We start from the raw sequence: 22,576 nt of genomic DNA on the forward strand, positions 1-22,576 counted from the left end.
GGACAAGCAGAGGGGCTGCGCTGGAGACCGCGTGTGGGATTGAGAGGAGAGATCAGCTTTCCAACGGCCTCGGCTTCAATATCCGCTGCCTCTTCCCCTCTGCGGCTCCTCCCTGCCTCCTCAAGAACCTCACCTCCCACTCAACCTCACATCCTCTCCCTGGGTCACGAACAGCAGGTGGGTCCTTTTGCCTTGTGTCTTCAACCTCATACCAGCTGTGGGTGTAATGACAGGTGTTGGAAATAACTGCAAATAGGCTTTTTTTTTTTTTTTAGTTTTATTTATTTATTTGAAAGGCAGTACAGAGAGGCAGAGAGAGAGAAGTCTTCTATCCACTGGTTCGCTCCCCAAATGGCTGCAACAGCCGGAGGTGAGCGGATACGAAACCGGGAGCCTGGAGCTTCTTCCGGGTCTCCCACGTCGGTACAGGGGCCCAAGCACTTGGGCCATCCTCCACTGCTTTCCAGGCTGCATTAGCAGGGAGCTGGATGGGAACAGAAGCAGCTAGGACTCAAACCAGTGCCCATATGGGATGCCGGCACAGGGCTTTAACCCCCTGCGCCACAGCGCCGGCCCCTGCAAATAGGCTTTTAAAAAGTCACTTCATCAGGCTGGTGTTCAGCCTAGCAGTGAGGATCCCCGTGTCCCGCATCAGAGTGCCTGGGTTCGACCCCGGCTCTGCTCCTGACTCCGGCTTCCTGCTAATGCAGACCCTAGGCGACAGCAGGGATGGCTCGAGTGATTGGGTTCCTGCCACCCATGCAGGAGACCTGGATTGCACTCCTAGTTCCTGGTTCCTGACTTTGATGCAGGTATTTGGAGAGTAAGAGCAGATGAGAGCTCGGTCTGCTTCGCAAATAATTAAGTAAATACTTTTTAAAAATCCCTTTACAAGCAATATTTATTGGGTTAAACGGCGTTGAGAGCAAGCACATGGACTGAGTGCAGAACAGCTGCCCCCACGGGGGCTGCCCTGGAGCCAGGGGGCCGACGAGAGCCTGGGAGGCTGTGACCTGGTCTGTGTCGGAGGGCAGAGCCCTGGCCTCCCACGTCCCCTCTGCCTCCAGCAGCTCTCTGGGGCGCTCCTTGTGCACGTCAGCTTGCCTGGGCCGCGGTGCCAACGTGTGGTCAAACATTAATCTGGATGTCTCTGTGAAGGTGCTTTTGGATGGCACCGTGGACTCTGGCAGCTGCCCTTCCTAGTGTCCGTGGGCCTTGTCCAACCAGCTGCGGGCCTCCAGAACTCCCAGACTGGGTCCCGGGGGCAGGCGGGCCAGCTCTTGGCTCCAAGCCAAGCTCACGGCTCTGTGATTGAGCCGCAGTGCCAGCTCTTCGCTGGCTCTCCCGCCGGCCCAGCCTGCAGAGTTGGGCTTGGCCAGCCTGGGTAATGACGCGAGTGGTCTCTGGTGAGGAGCTTCTCGCTGTGCACCCACATCCTGCTGGTTCTGCTTGTCTGGAGAGCCCTAATACAGAGCTCTCCCCTTGGTAGTTAAATATGCTGAACACAATTCCCTCCTCGGGCCCTATCCACGCCCACTTAGCCTCTCTCTTCCTCCTTCCCGTCTCCATTTCTCTACTCCCTCTGCCCTGAAAGCACTTTGGTCTGGCTTCCATCCCCAGCAAGCAGTTAAGATCGAAGATCTCCACGTTAATGAAACCGATAAATGCTAAGCACACCTTCATTTTATTTTTAAAAAATTTATTTGAAAGGCAGAATGAAGGAGCGATGGAGAGAGGGAGAGAGAGAAAGAGGGATCTTTCATCCGCTGGTCCACTCCTCAAATGCCTGCAACAGCCAGGTCTGGGCCAGGTCAAAGTAGAGAGTCAGGAATCCAGCCTGGTCTCTGAGTACAGGGGCCACCCTAGCAGTCCCTCGGCTATGTTGGTCTTGAAGCACCAGGGTTCACAGCTTTGGAAGAACACGTCTCTGGGTTCCCATGGCCTGGCTTTGCTCCAGTCTCTGGCCCTTCCTCTTCAGTCTTTAGCTTGTGCTGCATGCAAGTGTGTCAGCGCTGGAGTGCTCGGGAGCTCCCCCAGACCTTCTCTCTCCCTCCCTATCCCCAGGTCACATCACCCGCTCTGGGGCTTCATCCACCACCCGTTGGCTGACGAAGTCCAAAATCTGCACCCAGCTCTTTCCTCTGAGTTCTAGCCTCATGTGTCTGTCCAACAGCCCATTCAGCGCCCTGGTTATTCAGGAATCCCTGGGACACTAGGCTGGCTGACCCTCAAGAAAGGGAGCTGGGGCCAGCACTGTGGTGCAGTGGGTTAACGCCATGGCCTGAAGCACCGGCATCCCATATGGGCGCTGGTTCAAGACCTGGCTGCTCTACTTCTGATCCAGCTCTCTGCTGTGGCCTGGGAAAGCAGTAGAAGATGGCCCAAGTCCTTGGGACCCTGCACCCGCATGGGAAACCTGGAAGAAGCTCCTGGCTCCTGGCTTCAGATTGGCACAGCTCCGGCCGTTGTGGCCAATTGGGGAGTGAACCATCGGATGGAAGACCTCTCTCTCTCTCTCTCTCTGCCTCTCCTCTCTCTGTGTAACTCTGACTTTCAAATAATAAATAAAATAAATCTTTAAAAAAAATAAAGAAAGGGAGCCACGGTCCAGAAGCAACCCAGAAGGAGCCCAACACTCTGGGTGAAAAATGCTGTCATTCATTCAACATTACATCACTGATTTTACTTGCTGGATATTTCTCTGATCCAACCCCAGCTCCATAAATTTAGTTTTAGGTCACTGTAATCTTTTCTTCCTAAGTGGTCATCTCATGCGCATTCTTGGTCTTCTCAGGTTCATCCTGTAAGTTTAAGAGTGGTGTTTCAATGATGTAAATCTTAGCCTGTTTAAAACTCTCCAGTGCTTTCCCTAAATCCTTGGAATAAAGCCCGTAAATCAACACACTTGTGATAAAGTTTAATTTCTGAATTAGGCGCTGTATGAGATGAACAGCAATGACTGATGAAGAAATAGAACAAGTATAATAATACACTGCAGAAAGTTATCTGAAACTGAAGAATCTCACCGTCGTTAGCCATGGCCTCGCAGGCCCTACCTAGCCTGTTTGTCATCGTCTCGTCTCTCCTCCCTCCGGAGCGTCATCAGTGTCACCCCGTGCCGGGTGCTTGCCTCCGCCCGAGTGTTCCTTATGCCTGCAACCTTCCCGTCCCTTTGGCTGGCAGCCAGCAGCTCCTCAGGCCGTAGGGCTGGGTTTGAAGCACCCTTCCTCCGCCCCCTCTTCACTAACTCCCATGCTACAGACTCCGTAGCTTTTTCTCTAACACTTATCCCAAGAATGTGTGCCATGGTCAATCCGCTTACTTCCCTGCTAGACTGAAAATCCTGGGGGCCTCGTGCAGTCACAGATGACATTGATCTCCCTTTCTGGCAACCCAGCATCTGAACTTCCGCTGCTGACTCAATCACATTATGGAGCCTGGTGGGGCGGGCTGGGGGTGGGGCAGGGCACTTTCCCCACCTCTGTTGCAGGCGGAACCTAAGGGATCCCCGAGTCAGGCACGTGTAGAGGATTTGGGCTCAAGAGCTGGTTATGCAGGAGGAAAGCTTTGGGAAACTCACTTCTCCCCTCTGGGCAGAAGCAGCGGTGGGGGCGCCGTGGGGTTGTCCCTGGGACATGGGCAGCTTTGGTGCTGGCGACTGTGGTGGCTGCAGAGTAAGGTCCTGGCAGTGCCTGGTGTTCAGCAGGGCCCATCGCTCGGGAGTGGCTCTCCAGGCCCCAGTGCTCGCATCAGCGGCTAATGGCATTTCCAACCCTTATCTGCTTCCAGATCGGAGGACACCACAATGCACCAGTCAGAACCAATACCCGACCCCAGCCTTCAGCCTACTGTTGCAGCGGTCCCTGGCGTGGGGTACACACGCCGGGAGTTTGTGCAGGCAAAAGAGTGCATGAGACAACGAGGTTGTGGCGCTTTGCTAAACTGAAGATCCCTTATTCTTACAGAAAATTCACACATAAAACCTATTCTCTATCTTACATTGGAAGAGCAAAAGTCACAAATTGGCAACGGCTGGAAATTGATGTTGGAAATTTTTTTCTTTCCTTTTTTTTTTTTTTTTTTTTTTTTAAGGAGCAACCCAGGCTAGAACCCGGCGCCCATATGGGATGCTGGCGCCGCAGGTGGAGGATTAACCAAGTGAGACAGGGCGCCGGCCCCGATATTGGAAATTTCTTTAAGGTTGTGCTCGCTGCATTTATCCTCCGTTTGTTTTTTCACTAGGAAAAAAATCCTATGCCTAAAAGGACAAACTGTTGGCTTGGCGAGCAAGGGGGCTGGACACCAAGCCAAAGGAATTCAAGGGCTGCTCTGTAGTAAGGAACATGGGGCAGAGCCTGGGTCTTCTGTGTAATGTGAATTTTCTCTTCCTGATGCCAAAATCGCAGCTGCCTCAAGTGAGCCTCGTGAGGATTAAGCTGGAGAACGGAAGCACTCAGGTGTCAGATGGGTGTGACCTCAGATGTCAGCCTCGCCGCAGTGTGAAAGCTACCTGCACTCAGTACAAACCGCACTTTAAACTCTGAAGGCCGAATTTTCCCAACTCAACCTAAGGGCTCCCTCGGTGTCTCCAGTCTTCCTCCTCACCCTTCTCTGCCTCCCTCAAGACAGTGATCGGTAGCTTGGCTGGCCAACACAGCCATGTTTAAGAAGCCGGCGATCCCGGCGGTGCGTTCATGCAGCCTCACCCTGACTCCAAGCCTCCCAGACGCGCGCTCTTTGACCAGAACCTTGGCGCGCTTCGGAAAGCATGCCGTCAGGGGAACGAGCTTTCAGAAACGGCTGGGGTGAAAGCTCATTGATAAAACCGAATCTGAGGCCCGCGCCGCGGCTCACTAGGCTAATCCTCCACCTAGCGGCGCCAGCACACCAGGTTCTAGTCCCAGTCGGGGCGCCGGATTCTGTCCCGGTTGTCCCTCTTCCAGGCCAGCTCTCTGCTGTGGCCAGGGAGTGCAGTGGAGGATGGCCCAAGTCCTTGGGCCCTGTACCCCATGGGAGACCAGGATAAGTACCTGGCTCCTGGCTTCGGATCAGCGCGGTGCGCCGGCCGTGGTGGCCAATGGAGGATGAACCAACAGCAAAGGAAGACCTTTCTCTCTGTCTCTCTCTCTCACTGTCCACTCTGCCTGTCAAAAAAAAAAAAAAAAAAAAAAACCGAACCTGCAGATGCTCAAATGCACAGCCAGAACCTCGGAATTTATCTTTACCCAAGGGCTTTCAGATCCACATAAAACAGCATAAGCCAGGCTGACAACACTGCCTCATGTTGGATCTGGCTCTGTCTTGCTCCCCCGGATCTACCGGGAAGAATATTAATTATTGCAGGAGTTACTGTTCTGTCTAAAAGCTTTGAGTTTTTCAGGATACAAACTGATGCTTCAGAACTCTTCCGGAAACATTAAGAAACCCCAGGTGCTTGATTTAGAAGGAGACTGGCTCCTGGGAAGTGGCTTTGCTTCATGTTGGCATCCCAGCTCTGTCATTTATTGCACTTGATCTTAAAGGCCCAGAAGCAAATTTGTCATTTATTAATGCTGTGACGTGGGCCAGTTATCAAACACTGCTGAGCCCTGCTCCCTTTACCTGCACAAAAGAAGCTGCTGGGACAGCCAAAAAGAAGCCCTTCGTGGAGGAAGGTGTCCTCGGCCAGTGACACAGAGGTAAACAAAACATCTCAGGCCCTCTGGCCCTTTCTTCCTAGGTTGAATTTGAGCCCAAACACTTGCAATGTGTAGCTATCTTATTCCAGCCCATGCAGTGGAATAATGTTACATAAATAACTTTGCATGGCTAGAATTACCCCAGTCCTGTGTTTAATGTCCTGCCAGCCAGCCTTGTGGGGCCTCCAATCCCATTATTCAATACAAAAATGACCACACAGCCCTGCTTGGCTTGTGACAATTCCAGGACAAACCCCAACAGAGGACAAGACCACATTTTATAAACAGGGCATGAGCTGATGGATTTAAATTGCATTTTTTTAGAAAAGATTTATTTATTTAATTAAAAGTCAGCGTTTCAGAGAGGTAGAGAGAGACAGAGAGAGATGTCTTCCATCTGCTGGTTTATTCCTGGGACCAAAGCCAGGCGCCAGGAGTTCCTTCTGGGTCTCCCATGTGTGTGCAAGGGTCCAAGCACTTGGACCATCATTTCCCGCTGCTCTCCAGGCCATTAGCAGGGAGCTGGATTGGAAGTGGTGCAGCCAGGACTCAAACCAACGCCCTTGTGGGATGCCGATGCCGCAGGTGGCAACTTTACCTGCTGTACCACAACATCAGCCCCCTAGAAGTTTAAGCCATCAGTTTGATCCATGTCACTTTGGATTGTAGGTTCTTTGAGTTCTAGTCTCCTTAAGTGTTTCTTTTTTAAAATTTATTTATTTATTTGTTTGAAAGTCAGAGTTACACAGAGAGAAAAGAAGCAGAAAGAGAGGTCTTCCATCTGATGGTTCACTCCCCAGTTGGCCACAACGGCTGGAGCTGTGCTGATCCAAAACCAGGAGCCAGGAGCTTCCCCCAGGTCTCCCATGTGGGTGCAGGGGCCCAAGGACTTGGGCCATCTTCTACTGCTTTCCCGGGCCATAGCAGAGAGCAAGATTGGAAGTGGAGCAGCTGGGTCTCGAACCAGCGCCCATATGGGATGCGGCACTTTAGGCCAGGCTGCGCCACAACACCAGTCCCGTCTTTGGTTTCTTACAGAGTTTCCTCTTCTCTCTCAAAAACAGAAATCTGAGAATGTGGTGTTACTCTGCACAGCTTGTGGCTCAGTCCTTCCTGAGGCCTGACCAGCTCAGTCTGATGAAACCATCTTGAAACTAGTTTGTGTTGAAAATGAAACTTGGGTGGGAGGGCACTGCTACGGCGCATGGGTTAAAGTCCCAGTCTGCAGCGCCAGGATTCCATAAGGGTTCCGGTTCGAGTCCTGGCTGCTCCACTTCCAATCCAGCTCTCTGCTGTGGCTTGGGAAAGCAGTAGATGATGGTGCAATCGGCGCAGCTCTGGCCATTGCAGCCATCTGGGGAGTGAACCAGTGGGTAGAAGACCTCTCTCTCGCTCTCTCTGCCTTGCCTTTCTGTAATTCTGCCTTTCAAATAAATAAGTGAATCTAAAAAGAAAGAAAGAAAGAAAGAAAGAAAGAAAGAAAGAAAGAAAGAAAGAAAGAAAGAAAGAAAGAAAGAAAGAAAGAAAGAAAGAAAGAAAATGAGACTTGGTAATTTTCAGTCTTTTTAGCATTCGAGATGTGAGCAGCCTACTATCAATTTTGGGAACTGGTGGACTCGTCCAAGGCATGGACTTTGCCGGAGGAACACAGCCCCTGAGGGAACCAGACAAGAGCAGACGGGTCCGACCTCAGATCATCTTAGCCTCGCCACGGTGTGAAAGCGACACACACTCAGTAGAAACCGCACTTTCAACTCTGAAGGCGGAACTTTTCCCAAGCCAGTGACAGGCTGCGTGATGCTTCGATGCTGCTGCGAGCCCTCCCCTCGTCCCCCCTCCCCCGTCCCCGCGGGTGAGCACCCTCAGTCCAGTGGTCCACATTCAGTGAGTTAGACTTGCCATCAGAGAAGCTTATTTGGTAACACACAATGTGTTATCCTGCCACTATTGTCCATGCAAGTGCCCCAAGCATACTTTAGCAAGCCTGGGTAGTTTTATTCCATGCATTTTCAGCTTACACTGTGTTCAATTTACGATGGCTTTAGCAGGTGTCATCCATTTAAGTCAGGACAGTTCAGCGTGACAGGTGCCACAGTGGTGTACATGCCAGAAGTCTGGGTGAGTGTGGAGAAGTCAACAACCTGGTTGGGGGAGGGGTGGGAGAGGAACCTCTGAGCTGAGCCCTGAAAAATGCTGAGGGTGGGGTGTGGCTCAAAGTCCACGTTACACTCCCTGACAGGGGACAGGCCACTGGGAGGGGAGGCTGGAGGTTGGCAGGCCTGGCTGCCACTTGAGGGAACTTGAACTTCACCCCCAAGTCAAAGGGGGAACCACTTGTGGATTTCAAGAGTTCCATGATGTGATCAGATTTGTATTTTAGGACAACTACTGTGGCTGCTGAGGGAAACGCCTAGAGCAGCACGGTCCAGTCAGGACCCCACGGCACTCTCCGGGCAGCCCAGCCAAGCAGCCCAGCGCCTGACTCAACACAGGGGAGGGTGAGCTGTTTCCAAGGGGACTGCCTGGAATCCGGCGGGGGAAGAGAAGCAGCAGTCTCCTGGTGTGGAGCTGGAGGGGTGCTTGTGCCTTTCACAGACATCCAGCAAAGGGGGAGCAGGGGGGCAGAGCTGGGCAAGGCTGGGCAGCAGAGTCTGAAATGCCCACGCACGTGCCGGGGTGGTGTGTGGGCGGGGCTTAATCTCGGGGTCTGGAGGTCAGCAGGCATCCAGGCCATGAATCGCATCTGCCTGCGATAAATCGCTTTGAGAACTTTTTAAAATAGTGTTTGTTGCCTTAACTATGTCCAGTTTCTCCTCACTCATACTAGGAGTGGGAGCAGAGGACAGGACAATGCATAGTGGAGTGGAGGTGGAATTCACTGAGGCTGGGGAGACCGGGGGACTCTGGTTTCTGGTAAAGTGTTCCAGTGATATAAGCTGCGGAAAAGGTGTAGGCTTTGGGGCTGGCGTTATGGTGCAGCGTGTTAAGCCGCCACCAGCATCCCACATGAGCACCTGTTCAAGTCCCAGTGGCTCCTTTTCCCATCCAGCTCCCCACTAATGCACACGGGAAAGCAGTGCCACCCACGTGGGACACCAGGCTCCTGGCCCAGGTCACTGCGGCCAACTGGGGAGTGAACCAGCACATGGAAGATACCTCTCAGTCACTCTTTCAAATAAACACATAATCTTTAAAAAGAAAGAAAAGGTATAGTGTTTACTAAGTGGTAACCAAGGAATTTCGGGTGAGATTTGTAATACCTCTTCCCCCACCGTTTTCAACCCCATTTTGCTTAGGCAAACTTCAGATCTGCATTTTAAAGTCTAAGAATTGACAGCAGCTTAACCATCCATTTGCATATTATTTATAGGACTTGGCATTGCCCATTCACTTTTGATGAGCTGTTTTCTCAACCAGAGAAATGAGGCCTCTGGCAGAACTGGTTTTCCCTTCAATCTGTGCGCCGGATACTGTTAGGACCTTTGATTTTATTTTTGTGATTCTAGGTAAGAGACAGTAATAAAGGACGTGGGAATCTTAACAAATTCTGTTCCCTCCCTCTGAAAGAGTTCACTCAGTTGCATAATTGGCTTACAACTGTGCTAATACTTTGATTTTCATACTTCTCGTGGAGGGGAGTGCATATATCAATCAAGGGGTAAAAGATGTGAAGGTTAAAGCAGCCAGAATAAGGCCGAAGGCTTATTGAAGAGAAAGCATTTATGATTTGTAATCTGTTTAACCCAACTACCCAGAATTCACATTTTTCTCTGCACTGTGGTCCATCATCTCGGTCCACTTACCCTAAGGCACAAAGCAGGAATTTAAAATACACGTACACACGACCGATCTCCTGCCCAATGCACAATTTATAAAGTGCCCACAGTGCCTATTCCTAGGTCACCCATTCTCAATCCTGCTTTTTAGCCTGAACCTTGTAATTTACTAACAGCAATTACATAATTAAAACACTACCTCATGCAACCTCTTGCTTTGCAAGTGACAGACAAGTTCAAGAGCATCGAGCTGGCCAGCCTGAGAGGTGGCAGAACCCCGTGGGGGCTTCCAGCTTAGTCAAGGTCACTGACACTTTTGGTTGGTGCCAGGGAATGACGGCAGAATGGGTGACGCTTCTAGGAGTTGAGCGTTGGTTCCGGTCTCCATTCAGATCAGGAGATACTGAGGAGAACAGCCTCTGCCCCAGGCTCCTCTGGAGACCTCGTCTTCAAGAGAAAACAGAACCACCACACGTGGCTCTCTCCTGCTAGCCACTAACATTGCCGCCCTTTCCCACCTCTCATTTTCCAACAAGAATGTTCAGTTTATATGTTTTGTGGACTTCCTCTTCCCAGGGTTCATCCCCCATCCAAGGACTTGGGCCTATTCCCTCCTACTTACTTCATGAGTGGAAACGAACATACTCCACTCTCATTATTTATCTGCTCCCTTGTTCCTTTAAATACTTCCCTTTGATCTCACTTCTTAGCCTGCAAGCTTATTATCCCTGTACCCTAACCGAAGCCAACAATCCTACCATCTAGTCTCCTCTTTGAAATTTCCTCCACTTCCTTGCTATTCACCCGCTGCCCCCGTGCAGTCTGATCTAGAGTCCCTGATACTCCTACGGATAAAATGCTCTTGCAAAAGGTGGGCTATGATCCAGCTGCCAGTCCACAAGCTTCTCTTCAATTCATCTATCTCACCACGAAATGTGACAGCACTGGTCAGCCCCCCTCCTTTGGGAGGTCCTCCTACCATACTAATTATATAATTCACCTCCTTGAGCTCCTCTGCTGCTCCTTCTTCAAAATGTTGGGCTTCACAGCTACTTTGAGAACTCCAGTGCGATCATGTATCTACAGCATGTGTGTCTGCGTGTGTGTTTCATTTCCACTCCAGACATTTCTCCTGTGTTCTAGTTCTACTTGGTAAGTGTCCTCTGGTTTTGTCCAATCAAATGTTCCCCTCAACACTTCATATTCAATATACTCCAAGCTGGAATTCTTTCCTCTCCTTACTTAATTATTGACATCAATACAGGTTCAGGCCAAAAAAAACTAAACCCCACCAAAACCAGAAGGCGACACCTGCCTTGCTTCTTATCAGTTCCCTTCTGTTTTGCTAACCCCAGAGGTACAGGCAGGGCAAGCTCTAGTTATTCCTACCTGCAGAGCTGAGTGATCTCCTTGCCTCTTTACAATGTGGCATGGTCCTTGAAGACAGCTCTTAAATCATTTCCCTGTTTAAATAAAGTAATAAACCCACGGAGTATCCTGCTGACTATACAACCAAGTGGGACCTCTAGAAGAGCGTATGAATCTCAACCACATTCAACACTAACCCACATTTTCAGTTTCCTCGCTATCCATGTTTTCCGGCCACGCTGAACTTCTGCTATTTCTGGAACGCATCTCACAGGTGTCAGTGGCTGCCATTCCCTTTACCAGGCATACTCTCGACTCCTCTCTGAACTTGGTGAAGCCTGCTATGGTCTCCCCACGGGAACAGCCTGTAGCTGCTGGCAGAACGACGCTCTGCAGGCTCCAGTGCACGGTGCTTCCTGCACGCTGCTAGTACAGCACGCACCCCCCCATCACAGAGTGGGGGTCACCTCCCCAAGGTGGGAGCCTGGGAGGGCAGAAGCCCTGCCTACTGCTCTGGTGCAGCGAGAGGTGCTGGTTTTTGGAGAACTTGAGGTGGAAAGCTCTGTGTGTACAGGAGGCCTTGTCACCAAGCAACACACATAACATAAAAATGATCAAGTGACAGAAGAAGTTTTGTGAGAGCTTTAATGGCACAAAATGTTTATAGCTACAAGTTATACATGTATTGTAAACTGTATATAATGATACAAAGTGCTAACTAAATAGATGAAGAATGCATAATCACTTTGGCTCAGTTATTTCCAATCATTTCAAAAACTGGTTCATTTATAAGTTCATCTGTCTGGCTGAGTCTTCTGTTTCCATTGTTCAGAATGGTAAATGTTCTTACTGCACTCAAAGTAACTTGTTGCACGATTCAATGAGCAAGTCTGTACGGCTTTGATTCTATTTACAAGTATTTTAAGCCAGTTTTCTTCACACGTAAGAAAAATGAAGCCTGCCTTTTCACCCCAAATTGTAAACAGGTGTAAAGCTTCTTAAACATTGATCTGAAAATTTCAACTGTTAATTGTTGAGTTCACCTTCCCAAAGAGGCGATCTGTTTCCGTTCGATGCAAATCTGGATCGGAACATGTTCATCCATCCCTTATGTCAGGGCTACCAATAAAGACTGCATGATCCCACCTTGTAAGCTGTACTCTGATGATATATTCATATTTTAAGTAATACCCTATAATTTCACACTTTTAAAAAGGGAAAAATTAAATATTTTCAATGCTGAAAAAAACCAAAAATATATCCAGGTTCAACTGCACTGACAGAATTGCTACCAAATTTCAAAAGCGGCAACGAGCCGCCGGTGAAAAGTGGCTCTCATTTAGAGCAGTTTTCTTTTTCCCTGACACCAACTGTAGTACAAACTGTGTATGTTAGCAGTTTAGCTACTCAGTTCTCTTTAAGTTCATCAGCCTTTCCAATTTTATTCAAAATCAGTGAGCCGTCAGATTTACTTCCCAAAGAAAGTCAAATATGAACACTTGAAATAAATAGATTTCAGAAGGCAAATCAAGTGTTACCAGGTTTGAGTAAGACAGAAACAGGTATAATAAAAACATTCATAATTTTTTAGACTTCTTCTAATGCTAGAAAGAAAAATAAAGAACTCAAAAAACTAGTTTAGAAATATCTTCTTTCTTAATATCTGACTATATTCTTGAAAAAAAGTAGAAATTTTTTTTATCAGTATGTTATTTCCCACTGTAACACATCAATTTTACAAAGCTTGATGTGAGAGAATTAATTTCTGTGAACTGTCAAACCTGGCTGTCATAGTGTTTTTACTCGTCAACCTGATGCACTTTAAAGATTGCTAGCTTTAAAATTAACAATGGTTCTCTAAATACTGAATAGGAATGTTTACATCATAAACAGTAATTATTTATATAGAAAACATATAGTAGTATCCTTCCGAGTCAGGCTATGTGTTCTGCAATCCAATAAAATCTACTTGAAATAACTGGTCAATCTGGTGCTTGTGAACAATTTGGTCCTAAAGCTTCACATTTTAGAAACAAAGAAAAAAAAAATGTCACTGAAGGAATCTGTTTAGTATTCCCAAACTCAAAGAGTTTAGCCTAACAGAAAAGATGGCTCCATGAGAAAATGACCTGTGCCTGCAAAGTCACAGGAATCACCTTGGGAAGACTGCACGGTAAACAGGAACGAAGGGAGAGATCAGAGGAAACACATGGCAGCTTTCCAGGACTGTGCCAGCTGTTCCCACAAGCCAAGTCTGGTTCTCAGAGTTGCACAAGTGCCGGGAATAACTCTGAAACAAGGATCTTCAGAGCTGAAAGGCTGCAGAGCGTAAGTGATGCTTCCTAAAACAAGAAGCCTGTAGTATCACCACAAATTGGAACTCATTCCAAAGTCTCTTCTTAGAGAAAACAATTAAGAAATAAAAAAAATTAAAGTCATGAAAAATTCACATGCAGCTAATACATAAAAATACCAACCACGTACACACACAAGTCTCAAAAGCAACTCCGTACATGTCAAAGCCTGAGACGTGCCTTCTCAGAAGTAGATTCTACGCCATAGAAAAGACAGCAGTACAACATACTAGTATTAAAATCTGCTCATGGAGTTTAGTTCTTATTCTATTTCCTAGCTATCATTTATACAGCCTGCCTCCTACAAATTAGAAGGCGCTAGTAGGAGGCTTAGAAAAAAAAGTGGCTCCAAAGCTGGTTTAAAATAATTTTTTATTGCCCAAGTTTTTTTTGTGTGTGTGTCTTGCTTTTTTGTTTATTTGTTTTTGTTTTTGTTTTTTTAATAACTATAAATTCAAGCTTAGGGAAGCTTGCCTTTGTCTTGGAAAGAAAAAGAAAAGAAAAACTGAACCACAAGCTTTTATATGATTCGCTAACCTGATCTTGTTTTAAGAGAGAGATGGTAGTTAGCATTGCAAGAGTAAAATTCATACCATGAATGACACAGGTCCAAGTCTGGTAGTAGTAAGAGATAATAGCTTTGTTGACAAAATTATAATCTGCTGGTGGCATTTGCAGAAAAGAAGCCCTTGCAAATTTCTAAACAACAGTAAACTCTGTTAGGAAATTCTAAAGTGTCTTACAGGCCAGAAAGGGAATTAAGGTTAGTAAAATGCCTCAACAGAGTTGGAATAAAATACTGGATTTGAGAGTTACTGGAATTGGATATGTAAAAATAGGGTGGTAGTTTGGGTCATGCTTACAATGGTCTCAAGTTCAAATAAACTACTGTGACAATACACCACTTCACAGGTCACACGCGTGTCCAGGGCTTCGCTCCCCTCAGTAGGTGCTGGCAGACGGTGCACTCAGTCGTTTTCCAATATAGATGCTGGAAGGAAGCAGAGCAATCAAGTCCACAGCTGAATCCCACTTAAAACCGCACCTTCCAGCTGCTGTCAAAGGCTCTAAGGCACCGCGCCCTACCACCCAGAAATCGTCACTGACTTTCTTACACCCAGTCACCAGCCCAGCCAAACTGGTTTTTTTCTGGTTCTACTTGCTCATTAAGTCAGGACTGGACAGCACGGGGCAGGGAAGCAGACACGGTAAAGTCGGACACAACAGAACAGACCCCTTCCAAGAGAACAGCCCGGCTCCCCTGCTTGGAAATGTTCCTTTCTGGTGGGCAGAGTTCTACTGACACTTCAGATGCAAAACCACGGTAGTATGCCAAGCGGCTTTGGTGTTCAACAGAGGAGAAACCCATGGAAGCTGCCAGGCTTTAAAGACAGCTGTTGCCACCACTCTTCAGGATGAGGGGCTTGGGACTACCTCCCGGAGCAGGCAAGTGCCTGGCCCCTGTAGCTACAGAAGCAGAAGGGAAGTTATGGGAAATAAGTAACTACCTCCACCCCCCAGTGCAAAACAAGAAACCAAGATTTTAAAGCTTTTACGTTCATCTGTGGAAATGGCCACACTCACTGCAAGAGAAACTACCTGAAGATTCATGCTGCTGCAGGACCAAAAACCAATGCCTTAGGGCAGATGAACTGGGCAGTGGGTAAGACTAAATTCCTGCCACCTCCTCATGTTGTGCCCACAGCACACTCACACTGTCCCCTCCCGCTCCACAATCTCCATTTTTTTTTTTTTTTTAAGATTTTATTTATTTATTTGAGAGGTACAGTTACAGACAGAGAGAGGAAGAGACAGAGAGAAAGGTCTCCTATCTGCTGGTTCGCTCCCCAAGTGGTCTCGATGGCCGGAGCTGAACTGATCTGAAGCCAAGAGCCAGGAGCTTCTTCCAGGTCTCCCATGTGGGTGAAGGGGCCCAAGCACTTGGGCCATCTTCTACTGCTTTCCCAGGCCACAGCAGAGAGCTGGATCTGAAGAGAAGCTGCTGGGACACAAACCGGTGCCCACATGGGATGCCAGTGCCGCAGTTGGAAGCTTTACCTACCATGCCACAGTGCTGGCCCCCACAATCTCCATTTCGCTGTTGGATTATTGTCCTTGGCCTCACAAGAGCAGAGTAAGCACCAGGAGACACAAAAGGTGTGTGTGGAAAGTTGTATCTGTGTCTCTGTGTTCGCATCTCTGTGTGACAGCTGAGTTCCCCACAAAGGGAAGAGATGGCCATCTTTGGTACATCACATACAGAAAATGACCACTCAACAAGCTTCCAGAGAATAACAAGTTGCTCTTGAAAAAAATTACCAGCCAGGGGCCGGCACTGCGGCCTCGTGGGTAAAGCCGCTGCTTGCAGTGCTGGCGTCCATATGGGCGCCGGTGTGGGAGACCCAGAAGAAGCTCCTGGCTTCGGATCTGCACAGCTCTGGCAGTTGCAGCCAACTGGGGAGTGAACCAGCGGATGGAAGACCTTTCTCTCTGTCTCTATCTGCCCCTGCCTTTCAAATAAATAAAAAAAATACTAAAAAATAAAAAGAAAAAATTATCAGCCACAGCTGGCATTGTAGTATAACAACCTAAGCTGCCACCCGCAATGCCAGCATCTCATCTGGGTGCCAGTTCAAGTCCTGGCTGCTCACTTCCCATCCAACTCCCTGCTAATGAGCCTGGGAAAGCAGTGGAAGACGGTCTAAGAACTTGGGTCCCTGCACCCACAGGGGAGACCTGGATGAAGCTCCTGGCTCTGGCATGGCCCCGACCCAGCTGTTGTGGCCATTTGTGGAGTGAACCAATGGATGGAAGCTCTCTCTCTGTAACTCTGCCTTTCAAATAAATAAATCTAAAAAAAAAAAAAAAAAATTACCAACTACTATTTAACTCTTAAAATGTTTTATAAGTGTCCTCACTTGTTCAAATCAAGGAAAAAATATTTAAAAGACAGGCCTTTAAAAAGTAATGAGTTACTGGCAAATATGAGGCTGATTTTAGACTAAATGAAAATGCTACACAGAAAAGAAAGCAGCGCCCACAACCCACCTACCAGTTCCACTCCAGTGTCTACTCAGTGTTATGGCGCATCTTCTCATCCGGGAAAAAAAGCATCAACCCCCAAGTGTTCAGACTAAAAATTACTTTTCTGTATAAGTTATTCAAGACTTAAATGTTAAGCAACAAAACCCAAAGAGAAAAATTCAGTATGAACATCTTATTTTCAAATAGGAAAAAAGTCCTATTATTAAAAATCCTTATTATGGGTACACCAAACATGTACCAAGTTTAATCCTCGCTTGAGTTAAAACAAAAGCAAAGCAATTCACACTGCGTTCACAAGTTTCTTACTGCAAAGAAACCACGAGGGCGGGATGAATGGAAGAAAGGAGGCATTCGCTGGTACTTACCCCAGCCCCAAAGCCAGCACGTGGGAAAGGAAGAGAGACGGGATGAAGACCTTCAGGAACTCTGCAGAGAAAATGCCCCCTTTCTTCATGGCGCCGCTTTTCCTCATGCTTAAAGACACAGAACGTTTCGGGTGCCGGAAGTGGAACTCCCTGAGAAGGAAAACCAGAGCTGGTGTCACAATCGCATCTGCTGATGCCACGGGGATGACCAGGCCCACTGCCACCAGGCGTGTGAAACAGAACCCCGGCACCCACGGAGAAGGCACGTGGAGAACTCACTTGGGTGGAATGTTTTCAGGTCTACTGGACCAATCCGATACCCAGTCTGCACTCTTCTTCAAAGCCTCTACTTCCTTCTCTCCTTCCACAACTTCTTCTTCTGACTGTAAACAAGAAAGCAAAACCAACTGCTCATTCAAAGACGTAGCTGGCAAACAATAGACTGAACTCACATAGCTGTGCACCGGTAATTTATCTGTAATATGCTACTTTTTTTTCTTTTAACAAAAGGCTGACAGAATGATCTAAGATTAGAGTATTCAGTATCTTTAAAGAACTCAAGGGGCTGGGACTGGCATTGTGGTGCAGCAGGTAAAACTACCACGTGCGACACTGGCATCCTAGCACTGGCTCAAGTCCACTGTTCTTGAGAACCAGCTCCCTGCTAATGCGCCTGGGAAGCAGCAGCAGATGGTCTAAGTGCCTGGGCCCCTGCCATCCACACGGCTGACTGGGATGAAGCTCCTTGGCTTCGGTTTGGCTCTGCTCTGGCCACTGCCGCCATTTGGGGAGTGAACCAGTGGATGGAAGACCTCTCTCTCCTTCTCTCCCTCTGACTTTCAAGTAAAAAATAAGATAAATCTTAGGGAAAAAAAGTAGTTAAGACATGCAGAGCCTGACACATCCACATGATACTTTTTCCACAGGAGCCGGCCACTACACACAGTCCCTTCCAGCACAGAAACCCCAGGGGAAGCCCTGTGTTCGTGGGTGACTCTTGTGAGTGCCATTCTTAGCTAGTTCTGCTGAACTTGGCAGATTCCACACCGTGACACAATGTAGCATTTACGGGTGAGCTTTTTCCATTGGGCATTGAGATTACTCAGAATCATGAGTTGGCTCTTTGAAGTGAGACTGAAATCATCCTAACTCACAAACAATGAAACGGCACAGTTTACTTGCAGATTGGCTGTGCACACAGAGGCTCTGACTGTGAACACACTGCAGGGCCTTTCAGTTTACAGCTTCTCCACTGGCCTCACTTGTCTCTTTAAAACTGCTCAAAGATTTAGGTTCAGATCCTTGAACAAGTTAATACTACCTATTTTCCAATAGGAAAATAAGCTAAGATTTTATGCTCTCAAAAATTTTTTGCTCAGAGGATACAATTTTTCTCTCAGTTGAGTAAAACAACATTATCTTTGGATTAGTATTAAATACAAAAAACGCCAGGTAAGTTTCTAGCCGAATTTTAATGCTAACTTTAAAAATAACAGTTCTGTGCATTCCTCACTTACTCCTGCTCTGTGCTTTCCTTTTATTAATCACAAATTTGCTACTTTTAGCTTTTAAATTGCCTCCCAGTGCTTGGAATTGCAGAGTATGAAAAGAAAAAAATCATATTATCTAGTTATCTAAGATTCTTGGTTTTAACTAAATCAATAACCTTCTCTCTACATCCATCAATATCTGTTCAGAGAAGATTCTGATCAATTTAGCCTGGTGTCATGTGAAGTCCCTCATCTCCTAATCACTTAAGTTTTCTCTCTTTGGTCTGTTGTAAGCTTTCCTAGGTGTCTAAAGGTGGATATTCAGCTCCATGGACAGAGAGACCAGCTTCCTAACAGAGGAACAAGGAGGACATCATCTTTCAATGACACCCAACAGCCAGCCAGCCTGTCTGGCCACACACAGAGCAAAAATATCTTCAATGTCCATATTCTGCTACAAAACCTAGACCCTCAAAGACTATCATCCTGTAAGCCCAGCTGGAGAGACCTCTGTCCTAAATGCATCGCCTCAGGCGTCTCCCTACTGCACTCGCCAGGGATTTTCTGTTCATTCTCAGGATCCTGTCAGCTCTCAATCCCCTTCTGTGGCCTAGTTTAGTAGAAGGAACAGGGGCCACAGACGCAGACGGGCCCACTTCTGGTCTGCTTCTAGCTCTACCCTGCTCTGTGGTTGTAGATACGGAACTTATTAGGACAAAGCTTCGTTTCTCCCATTTTTTGTGGGAATAATATCATCTCTTTCGCTGCACTGAGGACATTAAAAGTGAGAACGATCTTTCAAAAATAAATTCAGCACCTAGTAAATTTAGCACTGAGAACATATCTGGTAAGTGTTAGTGTCACTGCTTCCTCCTCCTAGAAGAGCTTGAAAATGCCAACTATTCTATTCCATACAGACATCTGAAAACTTTCAACAGAACAAGTACAGTAACAGTCCTTTGGTGCTGGTGTTGTGGTATTGCAGGCAAGGCTGCCACTTGCAATGCTGGCCATATCAGAGTGCTGGTTCAAGTGCCAGCTGCTCCACTTCTGATCCAGCTCCCTGCTAATGTGCCTGAGAAGGCAGCAGATAATGGCCCAAGTACTTGGACCAGCACTGCTACCCACCTTCTCTCTGTCACTGTGCCTTTCAAGTAAATAAGACTTAAAAAAAAAAAAAAAAGTAACAGTCCTTTGTTGCTTTTAACTGCTTCCTCATTCTAAACTTTGTCATTAATGGAAAAAACCCATTCTCCCAAATCCTAATAAATTTTTAAATAATTTCAATTTACAATAAAAAGCAGTGCAAAGGTTTTTTGTTTTTGTTTTTGTTTTTGTTTTTGTTTTTTAGTTTAAATTCATTATACCTACTGCTATATAAAGTCTGCCACAACAGACATGTTTTCTTCTAGGAGGTACATTGCTTTCTTCAAAACTCCACCCTGTCCAAAGTGGCTGATTTGACCATCAATACAGGTCACCCCCTGCATGAGAATGGCCAGTGTGCCTTTGCACTAATTTCTGCAGACACTGCACATGGCACAGGGGCCAAAAGTCTTCTTTTTCTCTCCTGAGTTTCCAAAATTTCTTTGGAACTTTGGAGTGGATGCACTCACTTCTAGGTTGCCACATAAATTCAATGATCACTCAGCCTAACTGCATATCTGCCATCCCAGGAGCTGGATCGCACTTTATCAAAGTGTCCCATGGTGCTATCAGGCATGTGGCCGAGGAGAGGAGTGGGGCTAAGGTCAAAGGAACCTGGGAAACATCTAATTGAGCCACTATCTTCACTTGTAGGAACTGTCAGAGTCACTACTGCATGTGTTTGGATGGGCAGTCCAGGGGCTATGTTATTTCCCAATTATTTTTTGACTTTGGAACTCACCTATGTGGGATTTCCCATGAAACAAATTTCCCTCAGAAAATATTTTAGAAAACAACAATCTAGACTTTCACTTTGTACAAAAGGTGGTATGAACTGATGATATTTTCAAGAAAGACTACCACAAAGAATTCATTTCCTTTCTCTCTTGAATTCCTGAGGACACCTTGTGCCACTGAGACTTTCTGTACTTTTGTAGCTCAGGTACTTGGCCACCTGACACACACGAGCAACTCAATAATTCCAGTGAGATCATCTTACTATATGACAACCCTAGGTTATATGCTTCTTTACAATATGAAGCTCATCATAAAATAAATTTGTATTCATGCCACAGATTTCCTAGGTTTCAAAGAACAGTAAAAATAGAGCATAGTCAAGGGCCAGTGCTGTGGTACAGTGGGCTTAACCACGGCCTGCAAAGCCAGCACCGTACCAGTTCAAGTTCCAGCAGCTCCATTTCCAATCCAGCTCCCTGTTACTGTGCCTGAGAAAGCACAAAGAATGGCCAAAGTATTTTGGCTTCTGCTATGCATGTGGGAGACCCAGATGGGGTTCTGGGCTCCTGGCTTTGGGCTGGCCCAGCCCTGGCCATTGCAAGTCATTTGGGAAGTGAACCAGCGGGATGGAAGATTTCTCTCTCTGTTTCAGTAACTCAGTCTCTCTGTAACATTTCAAATCTCTGTAATATTTCAAATAAACAAATGAATCTTTTTTTAAAAAAAAGCACAAAATATGGAGAAACTTCTAAGATTAAAAACACACACGCACACACACTGTCTGGGGATCAGTGCTGTGGCATAGCGAGCAAAGCTGGACCTGCAGTGCTGGCCCATAAGGGCGCCACTTAGAGTCCTGGCTGCTCCACTTCAGATTCAGCTCTCTGCTGATGGCCTGGGAAAGCAGCTGAGGATGGCCCAAGCACTTGGGCCTCTGCATCCACGTAGGAAACAGACTGACGCTCCTGGCTCCTGGCTTTAGCCTAGGCCAGCCCTGGCTGTTGCAGCCACTTGGGAAGCAAAGCAGCAGATGGAAGATCTCTCCCTGTCACTCTCCCGCTCTGTCTGTAATTTTGACTTTCAAATAAATCTTTAAAATAAATAAATAATTTTAAAAAAGGAAAAATACTGGTTGGATCCAAGATAACATGCCAAGTATTTCTAGCATAAAGGGACCTAGCACACTACACACTGAGAATACCACAAAACGTTTTTATTACAACTGTTTTAAACATTCACTGAATATTTTTCAAGCACCTTAACACAGAAGAAGAATGGCTCCTGTACTCTAAAAACAATTTCAGGTGATATGACACATTAATAAAGTTGAAGATTTTATTCTAAATCATTAGCAATAATTATATACTTATATTTCAGGTTTTACACCATAAGCCTTTATAAGATTTTAATATTATAGCCATCTATAAATTCAACAGTATCAACTCCTAACAAACTACATTTACCTTCTCCAACCTAAGTAGGCCTGCATAATTTAGATGGGTTTTACTTCGAGCTGTCGAAATTCATCTCAAAAATCACTGCTTTGATTTTAGACACAGAAAATGTTTTCACACCTAGTTCGAACACAACCTTCATTTTCCTTGATTCCGTGACTCAATAAGGTGTCGGTTTCAGTTTTCCCATTTAGGAGCTAGCCTGGAATATTGGAATGATACATTCTAGACCAAACTTTTCCAATTCTTTTAAGGGAAAGAGCCCAAATCCTTAGTTGTAATGGAGTGTATCAAGGACTACATCATCCTAAATAAATTCCAAAATCAGGACGTGAATAACTCAAAACAACTTTAAACTATCTTAAAGAGCCCTCTCATTCTGTGATATACTTAGTAAAACACACTTAGAGGATTTATATCATCTTCCTAGTTATCTACTATAAATCAGAACCACCCCCATACCACACATGCGTGTGCATACCTGAGAGCTATGGTCCCTGCTCGTGTGCATTTCCACATCAAACATGATCTGCCCATCTTCTTGCGGGGAAGGGCTAAAACATAAAGAATTTAGGCACTCATTTTAATTTTCACTTTGTCAAATGAATTAGCCTCTACAGGAAATGAGAAAATGTAAGGTGTCAGGATGGCTCTGACAAGGCAGCAAATCAGAAAGGAAATCACAACCCCGTACAAGAAAGGTTTAGGAGGCATTAAGTGGCTATTAAGGCAGAACACCCTCATTCCGAAGCGGTCAGGACTCTGGTGGTGGTGAATTCATTCACAGTGATAAATCTGCAAAGGAAATGCAAGGATTACCTAAAGCCAAGACTGTCAGATTTTCTTCTCTTTCCTCTTTTCCCCAATAAAGGTAAATGATCTGCCAATTCAGAAACCTACTTTGGGATTCTTTTCCCAAAGCTGCCCAGCAGCTACAGATATCTGGGGAAATGAGCCAATGAATGGGAGGCCTCCCCCACCCCCGCTCTGTCTCACACTCTGCCTCTCAAACAAATCACAGCAGTTTTCAAGACTCTTTTGGGGGGTGGGGTGTGTTTAAGGTTGAAGCTGCTTCCATCATACTATGAGGACTGCTGAGTGTACAGGGGAATTTTCCAAAGGTTACGTGATGCATGACATCCTGATAGAGAGAGAACACCAG

At 46.6% G+C, this 22,576-nt stretch overlaps 1 protein-coding gene and 1 long non-coding RNA gene across 4 annotated transcripts in view; one reads left to right on the forward strand and one right to left on the reverse strand.

Moving 5' to 3' along the window:
• Window positions 1-14,168, forward strand: LOC127490261 (uncharacterized). 2 transcript variants are annotated; one of them, XR_007918118.3, is made up of 2 exons: window positions 1-177; window positions 3,790-14,168. It is a non-coding gene; the product is annotated as an uncharacterized LOC127490261 (long non-coding RNA). The 2 variants fall into 2 exon arrangements; XR_016229907.1 differs by having other exon boundaries at window positions 40-177; window positions 2,065-14,168.
• The window catches only part of BNIP3L (BCL2 interacting protein 3 like), a 24,303-nt gene continuing 13,180 nt past the window's right edge, over window positions 11,454-22,576 (reverse strand). For both annotated transcript variants that reach the window (XM_002709456.6, XM_008249373.5), the window contains exons 3-6: window positions 21,896-21,968; window positions 16,866-16,969; window positions 16,587-16,736; window positions 11,454-14,167 (exon numbers count right to left, since the gene is read on the reverse strand). In XM_002709456.6, coding sequence (XP_002709502.1) covers window positions 14,119-14,167; window positions 16,587-16,736; window positions 16,866-16,969; window positions 21,896-21,968 — 376 coding nt within the window. In that variant the 3' untranslated portion in view covers window positions 11,454-14,118. The remainder of the gene's footprint in view (window positions 14,168-16,586; window positions 16,737-16,865; window positions 16,970-21,895; window positions 21,969-22,576) is intronic.

This window comes from Oryctolagus cuniculus, chromosome 2, assembly GCF_051225735.1.
Source record: "Oryctolagus cuniculus isolate XC-2025 breed Fujian yellow rabbit chromosome 2, ASM5122573v1, whole genome shotgun sequence".
Lineage (NCBI taxonomy): Eukaryota > Metazoa > Chordata > Mammalia > Lagomorpha > Leporidae > Oryctolagus > Oryctolagus cuniculus.